This window comes from Bos taurus, chromosome 11 (assembly GCF_002263795.3).
Source record: "Bos taurus isolate L1 Dominette 01449 registration number 42190680 breed Hereford chromosome 11, ARS-UCD2.0, whole genome shotgun sequence".
NCBI classification, from domain to species: Eukaryota; Metazoa; Chordata; class Mammalia; order Artiodactyla; family Bovidae; genus Bos; species Bos taurus.
In genome coordinates, this window is record NC_037338.1 from 71708892 (window position 1) to 71728818 (window position 19927).

Genomic DNA, 19927 nt, shown 5'->3' on the forward strand with positions numbered 1-19927 from the left:
GTTTGCTCAAATAAACTTAAAAATTTTAGTATGTCTCAGTTTATCTTTTAACACTGCTCATATACTTTCCTTCAAACATAACATCACAGCAAGCTGGGGTGACAAAATCATGTCATTAATTCAGATGAAGAGCTATCATGAAATGGCTCCTTTCTTCTCTGCACGGTATTTTAAAATGTCGCCAGAGTTGATAAGCCATACATTCTTAAAATCTTACTGGGATTTGTGGCCAGGTACAGCAAAAAAAAAAAAGCGGGGGGGGGGCGGCGGTAATTGTTTCAGTCTCCATCATATGTCATTATTAAGAAAATTCCCACAAAAGGAAAAAATCAGTTGCTAAAAAAATGTTTTATCTCACAGATCACCCACTGGTGCTCTTTAATATGTAAAATATGTGAAAATATGTGGTTTTAGAACATCTCAAAACATTCTTTTCATAGCAGGAAAGAAAAATGCCTTTGATCAAAATATTAGGGATGATAAACTAACTTTGAGCTCTGGTAATTAAAAGCCAAAGAAAAACTCACAAATTTGCTTACTGTGCTTTGTTACTATTAACTGACATTGGTTCTTTAGATACTACTGACACAGGAAAGCAGTTGATTATTTACAGTATAAAGTGAGACCTTAAATTTTGTCCATTGAGAAAACTTATAATGTACCTTTATGTTGATATACTGTATTAAACAGTATATATAATTTTAGTATCTATAGCTTACATTGGGACATTCATCAAAATTAAAATTCTAATCTTAAAAATAACTGCTCAAATAGCAGGAGGGAGGTCTTTGTGGTAATCTGAATCTTGACTACAGTGGTGATTACAGGAAATTACTCATGTGATAAAATGGCATACACATACTTTGTATCAATGTCAATTTCTTGGTTTTATAAAATATAACCACTGGGGGAAACCAGGTGAAGGGGTATAAGACCTCTCTGTACTATTTTGCAACTTCTTGTGAATCTGTTAACTATTTAATATATCTTCTTAAAATTACTCTGATCATGCAGGAACATTAGAATTCTTCATTCTGAACAGGTAACCTTGCATCCCAAACTATCGCCTGTTTTCTCTCGATTTAAAAAAAAATGGCATTTATTAAAAATTATAAAACCAGCACAAACTAAGAAAACAGTGTTCAAAACTCTACTCATTAAAAACTCTATTCATTAAAGGAGATGGACAAAGCAATAAGAGAGATGGCTTCATAAAAAGACCATGGCAAAGAATAATAGTTTGTGCTGATATATTTTTTTTAATTTTAGTGTTTACTTTCAAATGTGCACTTTGTGAAATCCTCTAACTGGAAACTGGGGAGAAAAAAGAAGAGTGTCTGCAGTGACATGGAAAAGCAGTGTATTTCAAATTAACTTGCTTGTCAGAAGGTTAACAGGAGACGAGAGCCTTCACTCTCTCTTCTACATGGTTTTTAAATTTTTCCTTTTGCCAACTGATGGTAAAACGGAAGAGGCATCTCAGGATTTTTAGAGCCTTGTACTTTTAGAGCAGAAATGGAAGGTTAAGAATGTAAACATATGTTCTAGAAAGAAAACTTCAGTAATGGCAAAAGTGGAAACAGAAAGGGGAATAGAAAGCCACCATCCTCTCAAATGAACACAGGATGTTGTAATCCAAAGGTCTTCAGTCATTATGCACAGTCTTAGATTCCTTACAGAAAATATTTATCAGGTGGACTAGTAGGATCAGGAGAACCACAATACATGGATTCACATTTAGCCCAGGAAGAACATATTGATTCTTGCTCTATTTTATTAAAAGAATATATTAGTTTTCATATTTTATTTCCTATATCAATTTATTTCATATTAAAATGTTTTCTTGCTACAGTAAGACATTAGAGATGTGATTTACTGATCCGTAAACCAGTCATATGAATACTTATAATTCTTGTCTCCCACATATGCTACGCCTATAAGTTTTTCTTTCTTTTTTGGGGGCTGCACCACATGGCTTGCAGGATCTTAGTTCCCCAACCAGAGAGAGAACCGGGGCCCCCTGCAGTGCAAGTCCTAATCACTGAACACTGGGGAATTTCCCTCAAGTTTCTCTGCAACTACATAACCCGCTGACCTCCTCTACCTATAGTGCTACCTATCTCCACCTTCCTTTAGGGCCTAGGTCAATTCCGGTTCACCAGTGAAGGTTCCATAGTTACTTCATTTCTCAGTGATTGGGTCTTCTTCTGAATTCATACACAGGCTGTCCATCCCATTTGAGGCAATCTATTTAGCGTTGCTATTTCATCTTTTACAAACACGTGTTGAGTCTTCTTAACTGGATTTTAACACCTTCAAGAGCAAAAGCCAGGACTGCTTTTTTTTAATCCAACCATTAGCAGCATAGTAGACTTTCTTTATCACTTATATACTGGCTTAGCCCTGTTGAATTATATCTTACAGGTATGGTGCAGCATTCCAGAAAGTATAAATATCATTTAAAATACTGATTCTGTAGTCTTTCAAAATAATTATCTTTCCAAGCTCTGTATTATCAGAAAAACTGAAAAGCATGCCTTTCAATTACCTAATAAAAGAAGGAACAAAATAGGATCAAAGGAGCATCTCTGTGACATTTCACAAGACATCTGATGGCAAACTAGACGTACATCCAATCTCTTAGATGTAGCTCTTCCAGAGACTCAGACAACTAAGAAAGGAGCACACAGTAGAATACTAAGAGAGAATGACTGAATGCTTTACTGAAAATGAGACAATCTAACCTTCCTTAAAAGGATAAAATAAGTTTGCCATAACTGTTTCTTAGTTACCTAACTATTCTTCCAACTGACTATTGCATTCTTATTTAAATGCCTGCAAATCATCCACTTAAAGACCTGAGTGCAATTTCTTTTAAAAATCTCCAGAATGTTTTTACTTTCTACAGCCCTGAGGATCTTTCTGCTTCTCCATTTCTCAAAGATAATTCCTCTGAAGTACATCTGCCCATTTCTTTGGTTTCTTCAGCCCTGAAACAGACCCCCAGAAGGAGCACAGCCTGGCCAACAACTTCATTTTAGCCCAGGGAGCCTGACCTCAGACTTCTGACCACCAGGACTATAAGGTAATATATCTGTGTTGTTTTAAGCTACCAAGATCGTGGTAATTTGTTACAGCAGCAGTAGGATACTAATAAAGCCTCTGATTCAAAAGATCTCACCTCAAAATCAAACTCCTTTCTTTCTGCTAGGGTCCCACATTTGTCAACCAAACTCTTGGGGTGTATTTGAATTCCAGTAGCAAGTTGTCCTTTACCATGTTCCTGAAGCAGCACATCAAGCTCCAATGTGTTTCATTCTGCAAGACTCACTTTTATGTTCTGTTTTTGGACCAGGAACTAACTCATGTACCTATATTTTCACTTCTACTGTCTCAGCTCCTACTTCTGTTGATCTCCTCCTTGGGTTGATTTGCTGTCAGCTTAGCTTCCAATTGTCCACCTTGTCTTGTTACAGGGCTCAGTTCCTTTACTTCCCCTCAGTCCTTAATCATTGTTGCCCTGATGCTTACAAACTACTCAATAGCATATGAAAATAATCTGGGGGTAACACAGCAGTAGTAGGTTTTATAAGTAAAGAATGGAGAATCAGTAACATTAAATTGAAAGTTTTAAATATACTATAAATTCAAACTACCTAACTATACTCCTACATTCAGAAGAACTACAATTCAAGTATTAGCTGGGCCAATGAACATAATTTCAAACATTCTTAGATCAGAAATGGCACCATAAAACTGGATAAATATTAAAAGGGGGAATTAGGTAGGAAGGAAAATCCTAAAAACTAAAGACCAATTAGTTTGACAGTGATTCTGTCTTTAAAGGAATCTATCAGTACTAAAGACAACACAAACAGATTCATCAAGAAGTCATGCCAAATTAACCTAACAACTCTTTTGAAAGGACAACTAAGGTGATTGTTTAATATGAGAAATGCTTGGATTAGAGGATAAACTAAGTTCAGTAAAGTTTTCCTTACTATCCATATGAATAAAGTTTCAAAATAACAGTTTAAAAACCTTGAACTCTGCACTACTTGTAGAAATATAAAATGGTGCAGCCACTATGGAAAACATTACAGAGATTTCTCAAAAAAAAAATTAAAAACAGAATTAGCAATATGATCCAGCAATCCTACTCTGGGGGATGTATTCAAAAGAATTCAAAGGAGTGTCTTTGTACGTACTCAGGTGTAGTCAGCATGATTCACAATAGCCAGGAGGTGAAAGCAACACAAATGTTGACTGATGGATGAATGGATACACAAAATGTGGCATAAGTGTACACTGGAATACCAAGCAGTCTCAAAAAGGAGAGAAATCCTGTCACAGGCTACAACACTGATGAACCTCAAAGACAGTATGCTGAGCAAAATAAGCCAATCACAAAAAGACAAATGCTAGACGATTCCACTTATATGAGGTGTCTAAAGGAGTCAAAATCATACAGACAGGAAGTAGAAAGGTAGCTGCCAAGGGCTGCAGGGAAATGGAGTTAGTGTTTAAACTGGTCCAGAGTTTCAGTTTTACAAGATGGAAAAGCTCTCGAGAGTGAGTGCACAACAATGTGAACAAACGTAACACTACTGCACTGTACACTTACAGTTACGACGGCAAATTTAATTTCACGTGTCTTTTACCACAATAAAATAAACAAAATGAATTTACAAAATAACAAACAAACCAAAAAACCTTGAACTGAACAAACAAGATGATTTGTAACAAGGATAAATTTTAGTCCTACTGATTCAAAGGCATTAATCACATCTAAGACCTTGGAAAACATGTCCTTTGAGAAAGAGCTGAAGAGCAAAAAGGGAGAGGTATGTTTAACCAAAAAAAGAAAGAGTGAGAGAAATCTGAAAGGCTTAACACAGAGAAGGGACCCTAAACTTACTCTGTGCTTAAATAAACTAGAGTTTACTCATTCATTCATTCACTCAACAAATGTTTATGGAATGTAAACAATATGCCAGGCACTGTTCTAAGTGTTTACGATATTTCCAGTGAACAAATATCTCTGCTTTCGTGGACTTTTACGTTCCATTGGGAGGAGACAGACAACAAACATAATAAGGAAGTGTGGTAGGCTCCCGATGATCTCTGGGGGTATTCACTCTTATGTAATGCCTCCTCAGTGTATACGTTGGACTTAAGCAGAACATATCAAAAGTTTTTTATAGACATGGTGCTAGTGCACATTTAAGAGGCTACAGTGTAGTGTAAATATAACTCATATGTATATTCAGAAACCAAAAAATTCAAGTAACTCACTTTGATATTTGCTTATTTGCAATCGTCTGAAACCAAACCCACAGTATTTCCCAAGTATGCAAGTACATGAAATGTTCAGAAAAGAAAACCTATATAGACAGAAACTAGATTAGTGGTTGCCCAAAACTGGGGGTGGGAACAGAATTAACTATAAATGGGCATTGAGGGATATCACTGGGATGATGGAACCATTCAAAAACTGGATTGATGGTAGTTGTTCAACTTGCTTTACACTTAAAATGGGTGGATATATGATATCAAAATAATACCTCAAAAAAAGTTGTTTAAAAAAATTGGGGGTGTTAATACAGGCATTTCTAAGAAAGTCACATATGAGTACAATCTTTAAGGAGGAAGGGCATTAGCTTTGTGATTATATAGGGGAAACAAGCCAGATGACAGGAAAGCTATGCACAGACCCAAGGGCAGGGGCATGTCTGGTGTGTCTGCAGCACAGCGAGGTGCTAGTGTGGCTGAGATGATTATTTGGAACAGGAAAGCAGGAGATGAAGAGAGAGCAGGAACGATGGATGGAGGATGGTGGTGACGGGAATCACGCTGAGCTCTTTTACACCCCTGGAAAGATGGTGGCTTTTACTGTGAGAGAAAAAGAGAGGGATATGAAAGTTCTGGGCAGAGAAGTGATACACTCTGACTTGTGTCTTTAAAGGATCACACAATGTAAAAGAAATTATAAAAGGCTCCACATAAGCTAGTTAGCTCCAGAGTTACTGACCTCTCTTGTCTGGCTGAGATACAATATACTTTCTCATAATTCAGAGTTTTGAAGAGACCTTAATATTTATGTGGTTTCTCAAAGATATCGGCTGGGAAGTCTGTAAAATTTGGAGACTCATATTCCCAGCTGCAGACACTCAGAAGTCAGGGGCTGTGGGTGTGAGACTGAGAGAGTATCCGAGCATCCTCAATCATGTTTATCTAAGGAAATGGCCAGGGTTTATTATAAATGAATGTTGGAATTGATTATTTTATTCTATTACAGATAAAGTGACCTTTTTCTCCCTTTCTCGAAAAACCTTACCCAGTTGTTTTTTTTCCCGGCATAAATCTCCATGTTCTCTCCATACTGTGGCTCTTCCAGTAACGTCTGGTATTCGAACATGAGGCGGGAGCTCTCACGAAGGCGGCTGCACTGAAACTGGTGATACTGTTGCACAAGTTCCTTCACCACCAGTAAGAGACATTCAGGGTTTGATGGATTCCAGGAGGCAAGGTTCTGTAGAAGCCAAAAAGAAAAGCCCAGTAACAAATGAGTTTTCACACAAATCCAGTATCACACTGGCTCATCAATATAGAGGGAAAGAGGGATGAAAATCTAAGAGAAATAGACTACTTTTTTTTTTAATTGAGGTATAGGTGATTTACAGTGTTTTGTTAGTTTCTGGGGTATAGCAAAGTGACACAATTATACACACAGATATATATGTGTATAATATATTCTTTTTCATATTATGGTTTATTATAGGATAGTGAATACAGTTCCCTTGCTATAGAGTAGGACTTGGTTGCATCTCTATTTTATATAGAGTAGTTTGTATCTGCCAATCTCAAACTCCTAATTTATCCCTCCCCCACCCTTCTCCCTTTAGTAACCATGTTTGTTTTCTAAGTTTGTGAGTCTGCTTCTATTTTGTAAATAAGTTCCTTTTTATCATATTTTAGATTTCACATGGAAGTGATATCATAGGGTATTTGTCTTTCTCTTTCTGATTTACTTCACTTAGTATGATAATCTCTAACCTCCAAGTAGCTGCAAATGGCATTATTTCCTTCTTTCTATGGCTGAGTAATATTCCATTGTATGTATGTACCACATCTTCTTTAGCATTCATCTGCCAATGAATGCTGCCTAAGCAATACTTAGGTTGCTTCCATGTCTTGGCTATTATAAACAGTGCTACTATGAACATTGGTGAGCATGTATCTTTTCCAATTAGTTTTTCTGGATATATGCCCAGGAGTGAGATTGCTGGGCATGTGGCAACTCTATAGTTTTTATTTTTTTAAGGAACCTCCATACTGTTTTCCATAGAAGCTGAACCAATTTATATTCCCACAAATAATCTAAGAGAAAAACACACTACTCTTAATTAATGATAAGCTCAGAGCTGAAGTCAAAAGGGCCTCTTGAACTTGTTGATTTCTCCTGCTTTCTAAAAATTCTTGCAGACAATCAAGGAGAATTCCACTATGGGCAGGCAGAAATAGTAAAGTGTAAAGTAGGGTAGTAACAAAACAAGAAACCAAAACATCCTAAGAAGACCATAATTTTAAGAAGAATAAGAAGACCATAAAGACTTGTTTCTTATTTTTTCATAATTTTAATTTCTTCCATCTGCACCTAAATTCAGCATTAAATGCTAATGTCATTCAACTCAGATCCACAGACCATCTGCATCTATAATACCAGATATAAATGAACGCTCTGTAAACATTAGAGCCCCAGAGACACGTAAGCACAATGGTGGTGGTTCAGCCTGAAAAAGATAGGACTGGAGTAGAGATGACAGAAAATACAGTTAGGAAATGCAAGGTCCGGAGAAAAAGAGAAAGGACATGGCTGTGATAGCCTGACCAGGAAAGGAGATGGGAAAGATCTGACAAGTATATAGCTGCTTTAAGCTCACAGTCACATATTTTAAGCTCACAGTATACGTATGTTGATACGTATTCAACAAATACGTATCAAGTGCCTATTCCGTATCAGCCACTGTTACAGGCAGTGACAGGAATAAACCGAGTCCTTGCTAAAGGAGCTTACAGTTTCATTGGCCAAAATAAATAATCAACAAAATCATATGGTAATAAATGCTACTGAGAACACTGGTGAAGGAAGAGCTTCAAAAGAGAGAAGTGATCAGCTGTGCCAAATGGCGTTGCTGAGTAAGAGGAGGCCTAGGAACTGACGGCTGGGTATTGTTGACACACAGGTCAGCAGTGTGCTCCACAAGGGCTATCTTGGTGAAGCAGAAGCTTGACTGTAGAGGCTTTAAGAGAGAATGAGTAGAAAGAAATTAGAAACGTGACACAGACAATGAAAACTGGTAACCAGAGGAGAAGAGAAAGTTTTGCTCAGATGTTTATAGTCTGAGGGAATATCCCCATAGAGAGAGGGGAACATGCTGCTGTAAAGGGAAGTGGGCACAGAACACCATCAGAGAAGATAACAATTAGGTAGGCAGAATGGGATCTCCAAGAGGGATGCCTTAGAAACCAGCACAGAGAATCCATCTGTAGGTATAAGAGAAAAGGCCAGCTTAGAATTACAAATGTAGGCAGGTTGCTCAATGCGGTGATAGAAGCTTGTGGTGGTTCTCTCCTAAGAGTTTACATTTTCTCCTAGAAACAAGGCCATCAGCTGAGAGTGAGGAAGAAGGAGGGGATACAGGAAGTTTGAGAAGAGAGTATGCAATAGTCATTTAGAACAATAAACAATGAATGAACTGGGGAAATGGAGGAGGAATTCCAGACAGCACTAAAAGCCCCATTGAGCTTGAGGTATGATTTGTAAGTGAGACCAATCAGCATAAATTCCCTCGCCTGGGTGCAATGTAGAGTGGGAGGAATTTAGATTTAACAAAGGTTGGGATTTTGCTAGATAAGTACAATAGAAAGAAAGAGGGGCAAGAGATCTTTGAGGGCTTGCAGAAGACTGATTGTAATTATGGACATGGACTCCCTAAGCCAGGAAAAAGCAAAGTAAGTTCATAAGACAAGTGAGAGTTAGTGGGAAAATGACAGGAACAATGGTCCTGGTGAGCTGGGAGATTCTAAAAAAAAATGAATTCTAAAAGACAGGAGGTGTGGTCAGAGAACGGGATGTTTGATCTGTAATGGGTACTGACAAGGACTGGATGAGCATGTGTCTGGCTGAGGGGGGTGGAGGAAGGACAAGATCCCTGCAGGAAAGGAAGTCAGGGACTGAGAGGCCCACATGTGGGAAGGAGCATTTATGTGAATATTAAATCACCTGCAATCACAAAAAGAGCAATCAACAGTGCTGAGAAAATAACTGTGAGCCATGCGCCAAAATCTTCAAAGGATGTCTCTAGATAACAAGGAGGGAGGGGTGTGTCCTACTGTCTGATGGGCTGAGTTTCAAGGCTGGGGATGGGGTGTCAGGGAAAAGGGAACGATGGTTTCCTTAGCAGCAGCATTGAGCAGGGAGAACACCTACCGCCCCTCCAAGTGTAGTGATACAAAAGATGAGAGAGAAATCAGCTGTAATAAATAAATTATTTGAGAACATGGAAGGAAAGACAGAATCTCAGGGCAGAGGATCTGAATATTCAGGCTTCAGGAGTGAGAAATACTATGTTTGGTCCCTATTCCCACCTTCAGATTCTGGTTTAACTGAGTCAGTCTGAAGTGTGTCTTGGGCACTGAGGGTTTGTTTGTTTAAGCTCCCCAGGTGATTCTAAAATACAGCAAAGGTTGAGAACCACTGACTTTGACGGGGTTGGGGCGGGGGGAATGGTGTAGAGAAGTTAAGGGTATCTGGGACTTTACTGATGACAGACCATGTTAATACCGCAAAACACTGAATCTCCAGAAATTTAGAAATCTGGCATCTATAAAGGAAAACTCCAATACATTATAAATGCTCAAAAGGTGATAATTTTATAGCCTGCTGAGTACTATATAAATTCTAAGAACTTTTCATATATTCAAATTAATCCTTAAGACAACCTACAAGTTACATTACTATAGCATTTTATTTAGATGAGAAACTGAGGCCAAAAGTAGTTTGGTATCTTGTCCAAGGTCACAGAGCTATTAAATAATAAAGCTGAGTTTTGAACATAAACAATTTGGCTCCAAGTCCCCGTTTAAGCACTACAGCACAGGTTCTCGTACACTCTGGTCTCAGGAACCTTCTTAAATGTATTGGGGACCCCAAGGAGCTTCTACATATATGAATTATATGGATTAAATTTACTATAGTAAAAGTTAAAACAGAAAGTTTCAAATACTAATTCATTTAAAAATAACAATCCTACTACGTTAACATTTATAATGAAAAAACTGTATTTTCCCAAAAAATCATGAGACGCATGGCATTGTTTCATATTCTTGCAAAACTCTTTAATGTCTGATTTAATTAAAGAGCTGGATTCTCATATGTGCTTTTACATTCAATGTTGCAATATGTTGTTTTGGCTGAAGTATTATGAAGAAAATACAGCCTCATTCAAATACATACTTCGAAAAAAGAAGAGTAGTTCCACAGCCTTTCCAAATAATTCTGGATGTTCTTCTTTGATACTACACCAAAACTCAACAAGTGGTGGTTTCTTAAAGGTTAGTTGTAACGTGGAATCTAAAGCTACTTTTTTCCTCTTCCATTATGGTTTATTACAGGATACTGAATGCAATTCCCTGTGTTAATCAGTAGGATAAAATTATATTGATAAATATTTCACACTCTTACCCTAAATTCCATTTGTCTATCCTGTACTTTAAATGAAACTTACTCATGCATGACTTTGCACCATCATTCATTGGTCATTTAGAAAATACTGATTCACTGAGTTATGGAGATATTCCAAATGTTAACACATTTCATTTATATAATACCAAAAAATCACATTCATTAATGCCATGACCAATCTCACCAGAGAAGTCTTCTATCAAAAGAAAACAAACAGAAGGTAAAGAAATACATCCTTTAAAAGAATAATAATGATTTTTCCCCAATGAGTGGGTTGACTTAGGGAATAAATGACAATGGAAAAGTCACTAAATGCTCTTTCACTTATAGGAAAGATAGCTCTTCAGGAATATCCAATAAAGACTCGATGAACAGAGGAAAAAGCAGGAGCTTCAGCATTGTACAGTGAATCAAAGAGAGCCCTTTGCTATGAAGTGACTGAACAAAAAGAGTATAACCTCCTCACTGGCAAACCTCTGAATCTCAAGAGCCCGAGGTCCTTTTGAGGTACTAAAGACCACATTTAAAGTATCAACAGGATATAACAACACAGTATAAAACTCAAAATGATCATTATATAGCTGGCTATGCATTTCTTTCAGAAATCATCATTAAACACTGACATATAGAAAAAATACACAATCTTTCCTTTCTTGGTCAAGTATTCAAATCCTTCTTCCAACACAAAAAGAAAAAGCTTCAGCTGCCTCAGTTTAAACTCTTTATTCCCCTCATTTATGTACTTGTTTTTGGCTGCACGGGGTCTTTGTTGTGGTGCGCTGGCTCTTCTGTGCTGCACGAGCAATCCTTCTCCAGCTGTGGTGAGCAGGGGCTGCTCTCTGGTGGTTGTGCCACATGCCCTGGCTGCAGTGGCCTCTCCTGTGGCAGAGGACGGGTTCTGGGCACTCAGGCTTCAGTAGCTGCAGCGTGTGGGCCTGCAGTTGAAGCACACAGGCTTAGCTGCCCTGTGGCACATGGGATCTTAGTTCAGGGATTAAACCAGTGTCCCCTGCACCGGAAGGAATTAAACCAGTGTTCCCTATACTGGAAGGCAAATGCTTAACCACTGGACCACCAGAAAAGTCTCTCATTTTAAATTGTTAATTCTATCATTTCTCTTTAGCTATTTGGCAAGTTACACCCTATATCTACAAAATTTTTTTAAATTATGAAAGCATATAAGCTGGCAAACATCTATTACCAATTTGAATTCATTTCAAGTGATTCAATCTAATTATTAAATGCATAGTAACGACATGCCAAGCAGTCCCTTTCCATTAAATACAATCTCCCAATACATGGAAATGCATTTGACCTCTCTGGCCATTCAAAGTGCACTTCAGTGGAAAACAACTTAGTTGAAAAACATTCCCATCAAGAGAAGCAGAGATATGTTCACTGGGATAAAAATTCCTCTACTGCTGCTGCATGACCACTTTTACATATGAAGTCATTTGTGCTTTGAATTACTTGGCCTAGAAAGGGAGAACATAGAAGATACACAAGATTTTGGTCACTTTCTAAGATGAAAGCATATTTTAAAAACAGGTCTAACAATGCAAGACGTTGGGGTTTTCCACCCTCTTGAGAAGGAGATAGAGATAAAGCTTCTTCAAGGAAAGGGTGAGGGAGCATAAGTTAAGAAGCCTCTTCATGAAAAAGAGAAAAGTAAGTTTTTCTCTCTATGCACAAGGTTCTTATTTTACTTATTATTGGTGATTTATGAAAGAGGAAATCTTAAATGAGGATGGTCAAGAAGAATAGGCATGAGACATGTAATATATCAACATAGAAAGGAGTAAAAATGCATTAGGAGAAAGTGATAAAAGTATAATAAGAGAAAACAGACAAAAGTGAAAAAATGAACTACTATCATGAAATTTTATTCATTTTACCAAACACATATGAAGCAGTTCAGGGAAGATATCATGCCAGTGCTTTTTAAATGCTGGTTAATTAAAGAGGTTGAACAACTCTGATGATACTCAAGTATAGACAACTGAGAGTGTAGAATGTAAACCTGCCAACCCTCAGTGACATGATATTCACTAAAGTATCAGTTTCTAACCAAAGAATTGGCATCTGCCTCTTTGTAGTCACAACCTGTCTCCCATCTAGCAGTAATTCTGGATTCCCCACTCTGGCTCACTGTACAGGCTGCCTGATTTGAGGGATGCTCCTGTTTGTATGACCCTCAACCTTCCCACGTCTCTCTCATCAATACACTCTACCACACGTGTTATACTCCCAAATCGATGGCCCTGCAGACTTGAAAAAGCACAACCAATCCTCAGCTTCTTATGTGAGCTTCCTTACGTGAGAACACAGCAGATTATAACTCTTGCAAATGCCTAACTCACTTCACCCCCAAATCACATCTCACTTATTCAAAACAAGGCTTCTCAGTCATACTAAAGCAAATTCACTCACAATGACACAAATATATGAAAAGAGTCGGGAAACAATGTACTAGATTCACAGCACTGGGGAGATGAAGAAGAGAAATAAGCAAATTAGTAATTGAGCCCTGGAACCATCATTGACTAATAAAGAAGGGGGAAAAAATCTTATATGGGGGAAAAAATTTCTTTTAAAAAATGCTTATAATAAAAACTGTTATTTAATAAGAGGATAAAGTATAGATATAAATTAGAAACACTTCTTTAAAATTATCTGAAACATTACAAAATTACATACAACTATCTAGTACTGTACACAACATATAATACTGTACTATATATTTGAAAACTGCTGAGAGAGTAAATATTAAAGGTTCTCATCACAAGAAAAAGAAATCTATAACTGTATGATGATGAAAGTTAAATTTATTGTGGTATTCATTTCGTAATATATACATAAATCAACATGTTGTACATCTAAAACTAAATGTTGTATGTCAATTATATCTTGATAAAAAGTTAAAAAACAATGTGTGAAAAGTATATAACCTTAATAATAAGCAAATAAATGTGATTTTATTGATTTCTTCTTTTTCATAAACTAATGTTTCATTGAAACAGTAATATACACATGGTAAGAGAAATAGCATTTTTTTCTGATAGCATAAGAGAATAAAGAACAAAGGTAAGTCTTCCTCACAACCTATGTTATCAGATCCCTCTACTCTCCAGAAAGACTATTCTTATCCCCCAGATGGAGCCACACTGAGACCTCTATAATTTATAAGAATACTCACAGAAATAAATATTGGTATGGCAAAAAATTAATTAGGGTAGTTTTATAATCCTCAATGGCTTTATTTTCAAATAGTCTAATAATTCTCTTCGTTCTTATAAGCAGAGCCTATTGAATCTGAGATTTGAGAATGTTGCCATGTTCTTTGAAGTTGCTGTTAATTACAGTCTTGAAAACTCAGTGGGTTCTTGGAAGCACAGAAGCTAATTAGAAAGAGATGCAAATCTGTGACATCCAAATGAATAGCTAAGACGACGACCAACATACGGCCATTTCTGGGATTAATACGGGCTAGTAAAAAATATTCCTAGAAGTACAATTAAGTTAAATTCTCACACTTGCTTAAGAACTATGTCTGAGAAGTAAACTGAAGTACTCTGCTCAAATGTGGCAATTTGCAGCCTGTGTTCAGTGGCTACTGATGGAGCCAGGAGTAATCCTAGTAGAGGCATCCCAGCCTCTTAACCTGCTTTAACCAGAACACCTCTGTCATTCTGCTTTTGGTTTTTGTTTGGTTGGTTGTTTTGGTTTGGTTTGAGTTTGGGTTGTGTTGAAGTTTTACCTAACATGTCATTTGGAAAAAAATGTTATTTTTTGGGAAGTGGATCTAGTCTAGTAAGTAGTAAACACTTCACTGAAATCTTATGCTTCTTTTATCCTTCCTATTTGTGACCATCTTCATCATGATACCAGAAGTCCTCCCAGGAGGAATCTGAAATCATACAATGGCCTGGAGGGTCTTCCAGATGTGCTGAAGAAAAGCATTTCTCTGGTTTATAAGGCTGTAGCCCCAAGTCATGGAATTATAGATTTTATATATATATATCTATATATAGAGAGAGAGCGCGCGTGCGTGCACGCTCATGGCTTGGGAGTAAAAGGGGTTTATCTCCTTAAATCATACATATCTTAACAATAAACAAAGTGGAATCACAATCTTCTCAAAAAAACCTAGTCTGCTTGGGGCCAGCCATGGCAGCTTCCACTGCATTCTGTCCCTGCTCTCTCTAGAGCTCTCCAAGGTTCTGACCTCCCTCTCAATCAACAACTACCTTCTCTGGATTTTCTGTGACCTAGGCTTTTCTAAAAGGTCTGATTTATTGCCTTGCAGGAAAAAAAATAAAAAAGATAGCAGTCCATTTTCTGGCTTAAATCTTCTGGATACTAATGGTAATGTGATACTAACCCTATGCCAATATAGAACATGACAGATAAACATCTTTGAGAAGGACAAAGGTAATGTGTTGGGCAAAATATACAAATAGCTTGGTTTCTGAAAAAATCACTCTTCAGCATGATCACTCATTTGCGGGTTCACAAATGAGAAAAGGAAAAATAAATCCTAAATCTGAATTTTTTAAATGCCATTCAGTGGGCAGCCTCACCAACAATTGCTAGGTAAGCAAAACTTCCAAATAACAGAGGAGTTCTGGGGAATCTTCAAATATCCACCACCTACTGGTGCATCACACCAGAATTTCTCTACCATCCCTGTTTTATGTTCAGCAGACTCATTGGAACTGACATACATGTTTGCTTTCTTCCACAGGCCAGCATACTTTTAATCTAAAATATACAAAGTATCTCAAAAATACAGGCTTCCCTCGTGGCTCAGACGGTAAAGAATCCACCTGCAATGTGGGAGACCTGAGTTTGATCCCTGGGTTGGGAAGATCCCCTGAAGGAGGGCAAGGCAACCCACTCCAGTATTCTTCCCTGGAGAATCCCCATGGACAGAGGGGCCTGGCAGGCTATCGTTCATGGGGTCGCAGAGTTGGACATGACTGAGTGACTAAGCACAGCACAATATATCTCAAAAATAGAGTTTTAGCTCCATTTAGAAAACTCAAAAAAAAAAAAAAAAAAAAACACAAAAAACCCTGTAATATCGCTTCTTGCCCATGAGAAGTTGCTTACAAATGACTTTTCAGCCCCTCTAAAAAGAAAGTGACCAGCATGCAACCCCAGGACACGCTAAACTGCTACTTCAAATAGGTCTCTAGGATCACCAGGCACATTTCTAAGTTCTGTTTCTTTGGAGCTGGATTGAAGAGATGGGAGCAACCTAGGGTGGAAGAGACCAGGGGAAGAAAGGACTCTCAAACCACATCTGTTGACCCAGCGTTTCTTGTCTATCAAGAGGAAGAAAGTAAAGAGCAGATTCTTTTCTATCTTGGAAACCCTGCTCCAAGTGGAACAAAGTTGAAAACAAAGAGGCTCCGCAGAGCCTTTATGAGCCTTTCTTCTCTTAACAGTACAACCATTTAGAGCACAGGACCAGCATCTTTTCCAAAATGAATATAAACTAAGACTGGAAACACTAAAATCACTAACTGCTGAATTTAATAATGACCAAATCCACTCTTACTTCTTCCCTAAGATACTGTCTCTACACACACAACTTTAAGGTGCTATCTTTAAAATACAAAATCAAATCTATTGGGGCCAAAATGCTTCTCAAATAAATTTTAAAAAGCATAAATAAATAATATTATTAAGTTCAATATTTGAACAAAATGTCAGTGTAGACTAAAATTTGACTGCTGCTGCTAAGTCGCTTCAGTCGTGTCCGACTCTGTGCGACCCCATAGACGGCAGCCCACCAGGCTCCCCCGTCCCTGGGATTCTCCAGGCAAGAACACTGGAGTGGGTTGCCATTTCCTTCTCCAATGCATGAAAGTGAATTTGACTAGTGATCCCTAAACATTTAGAAATCCCTCTGTCCGGCCAGCAAAGTGTTTCAAAGAAATTTAAATTCCTTTAGGCTGTACATGTATCCAGTTCACCAAAACCCCAATTAAAAAAAAAAAAAAAAACCTTTCACGACCCCAGATTGGCTGTGGCTCTGAAGTGAATGTTGCTATTCACCTGAGCCGCGGATGCCATGCACCTTCTCAATCAAGCCTACTGGGACTCTGAGAATAAAAGGCAACACTGCCATGACAGAAAGGAAATTAGCAAATATGATTTCCAACTTGACTCAAATTGTTTTTCCTGGGGATGCATTTAAATTGTCCAGGTTGCTCGAATATCATCCAGGGATGTGATTTTGAAGGAAACAGCTTGTTTCTGGTTTTCCTGGCTGTACTACAAGAAACAACAGTGTGAGCTTATTTTAAGTTAAAGTGTGCTTCTGTGTTTCTTTACAAGAAATTAACTGCAATTATTTAGTTAAAGCAAACACTTTGTTAGGATTTCACTTTTCATTAGAAAAATGTCTTCAGGGGTCTTTTAAACTTAAAAGATGAAGAACCCCAATTTCTGCACAGAGATTTTAAACTTGGAGCAAATTATTTAAATAATGGAAGAAGATGATTCAAGCTTAGTAGCCTTTGTTGGCACTGAGTGTTTTATAGCCATAGGTGAGTCACAACACCACAGGAATCCTACCCAGTCTCCCCTGTCAAGACAATAATCTCTTCTCCACTTAAGTCAGGACCAGACCTCAGGGTAGATTCTCATTTCTTTCCAACTATGATAATCACAAAGAGACATATAGGAATGAGCCATATGGAACAAAACAAGAGAACAAACAGCTTCAACCAAGTTGTTATTGTTAACCAGACAAACACCTGCAAGCTCCGACGCCTGGTTTATGACCCCTGCCCTATTAATGATTTCCCTAGCTAGACTTGGCCCCTGGGCTACAGTGATTTATACTACACCACTGCTTCTCCTCACCATAGCGAGCTCCCTGGACTTAATTCCAGACTGGCAGTATTTGACAGACCTTCGTCCTCTTAGCCAAAATCCCAGTCTTGGGCCTTTCTGGCCAGCGGTCTTGAAGCAACCAAAGTCCTAGTAACACAGTGTGCATATAAGTAATGAAGGGAAACGCCAACTGAAAAGAAGGCTCTTCTTCAAGCTCTTCCTGTTACACCAGCCACATGCAACTACTAAAAGAGAAAGGAAGAAAAAGCAATGTAAAGTAGACCATCAACTAAAGGAAGAGATACCCAAAAAATGTAACACACAAGATAGTAAAGCTTTCAATGTCTTTATCCTTCCCCCTAAAAACTCCACCTCATCCCAGGTCCATACAACGTCCTTGGCCTAAACCCACATTTAGTAGACATCTATTGTTTGATTTCCAACATCCATTTCCCTTCTTCTGGTAAGACAAACCCAAATTTCCTTGGGAAACCACCCCTCCCCACTCTCAGGCATGAGTTTCGAGTAAGACCTTCTACTTCAAGCTCCATCTGAACTTGAGTAACAATTTTATATTCACTAAGGAAGAGACTTGATCTGCTGGGTGAATATGAAGAGTAAGAATAAAGTCAACACAGTGGAAGGCAGAGCAGAGAAGAAAAGGAATAGAAACTAGGTCCTTAAATGACATTATTGTAGCCACTGGACCATGCCTTATCTGAAGCCCACCTCTGGTCTTTTAAGTTCTGTAAGTCAATGAACTCTCCCTTTATTGTTTAAGCTAATTTTAATCAGATTTTCTGTTGTAAGAAAATGAGGAAGGAGGAGGAAAAGGAGAGGGAGAGAAGAAATAAAAGAGTACTGATACACCATGTCACTATTTCACCTCCCTAAGACAAAGAAAAGAGGGAAACATTCATAAACTCTGATCATTATTTGAGAGCCCTTTAATCTGAAGTATACATTTGACATGGGTCCTTATGTTTTCTGCCAGAGGAAAAAAGAAAGCTTCTTACATTACTGCAGGAAAATCTACACAGAGGATTAATCTATTTCCACAAACCCAACAATGATTAAAATAATTTCCCTTAAGGAAAAAGTAAATTGAAAGAAGGAAAGATAGAAGACTCTACTGCTATATATTACAGCTCATTCAATACATGTTAAGTTAAAATGAATCTGAAATAGGTATCGGAGATGTTCCCCATCCCAGAGCTTTTCAAATACCAGTAAGGTATTTGATTCACTAATAAAGTGAGGTTTCTGAAAAACTCAATAGGCTGTTGAAGGCTGCAAGGGAGAAAAGTGAACAACTGTTTCAAACCAGATAAGAACATTTTGATTAGTAACATGTGTCTTGGGAGCACTTTGTTAACACGAGCTCAGAGAGGCCTTTACTTCGTGGTCCTGTAAACAGGAGGTATTTTTACCTTTCCTCCACTTGAGTGAAACAATCAGCATGGACGCACTGTACTAGGTGTCTTATGAATGCTGGTTCCATGCCAAGCCTGAAGTGTGCAGCTTTGACTAATAAGCCTTTACATCTTTTCTACAGATTCTCTCCAGAGATATTAAAAATAGGTCCCCACAATAGCAGCCACATTGATGGCCCCAAGCCATTTGTCAACTCAGCAATGCACACTGATTATTACTCAGTTTCATCAATTTTTAGTTCCTTAAACTCAACATCCCTCTCCAGTCCCCAAGGCCATTCTTCTAACCACTTCTTTCAAAACTGTGGTGCTCCTCACAGTCAACTAAAGAGAAGTATCTATTTCAAATTACACCACCCAATCTTCCCTGGGTCTCAGCGTAAATAATTACAAATACATACCCTGCTAACCATGTACCTCAATAATCTTAACAATGCCCTTATAACCTAAGCCACCAATATCTATTACCATCAACACACTTTATCAGACAGAATGGGGTTCTTTCTATCAATAAACACCACTTTTTAAAAAAATTCTTTAATAAAGGTCTGTCGGTATACAATCTTCATTGAGCAAAGAAACCTGGTATTCTTAGCAATATATGAAACCTTTTCTACCTACAGCTCTAGTTCCCCTCCTGTCTATCACCAGAATAACTGTAAAAGTATCTATTAAAAAGACAGACTCACAGATCCTGCACTCTGGGCAGCAGAGGAGGAGATGGTTAAGTAACATCAACAACTCAACAGACATAAATTTGAGCAAACTGTAGGAAATAGTGGAGGACAGAGGAGCCTGGCATGCTGCAGCCCATGGGGTCACAAAGAGTCAGACATGACCTAGTAACTGAACAACAATAACACACTTAGACACTGATTCAGTAAGCCTGGAGGGACACCCA

The 19927-nt window shown here is 37.9% G+C and overlaps 1 protein-coding gene across 6 annotated transcripts in view; it reads right to left on the bottom strand.

The window, feature by feature from the left end:
• The window catches only part of BABAM2 (BRISC and BRCA1 A complex member 2), a 422242-nt gene that overhangs the window by 295224 nt on the left and 107091 nt on the right, over positions 1-19927 (bottom strand). For 5 of the 6 annotated variants that reach the window (XM_059891476.1, XM_059891478.1, XM_059891477.1 and 2 more), the window contains exon 5: positions 6338-6532. The exons of the other annotated variant lie outside the window; for it this stretch is intronic. In XM_059891476.1, the coding sequence (XP_059747459.1) occupies positions 6338-6532 (195 nt within the window). The remainder of the gene's footprint in view (positions 1-6337; positions 6533-19927) is intronic. 6 annotated transcript variants of the gene reach the window in all.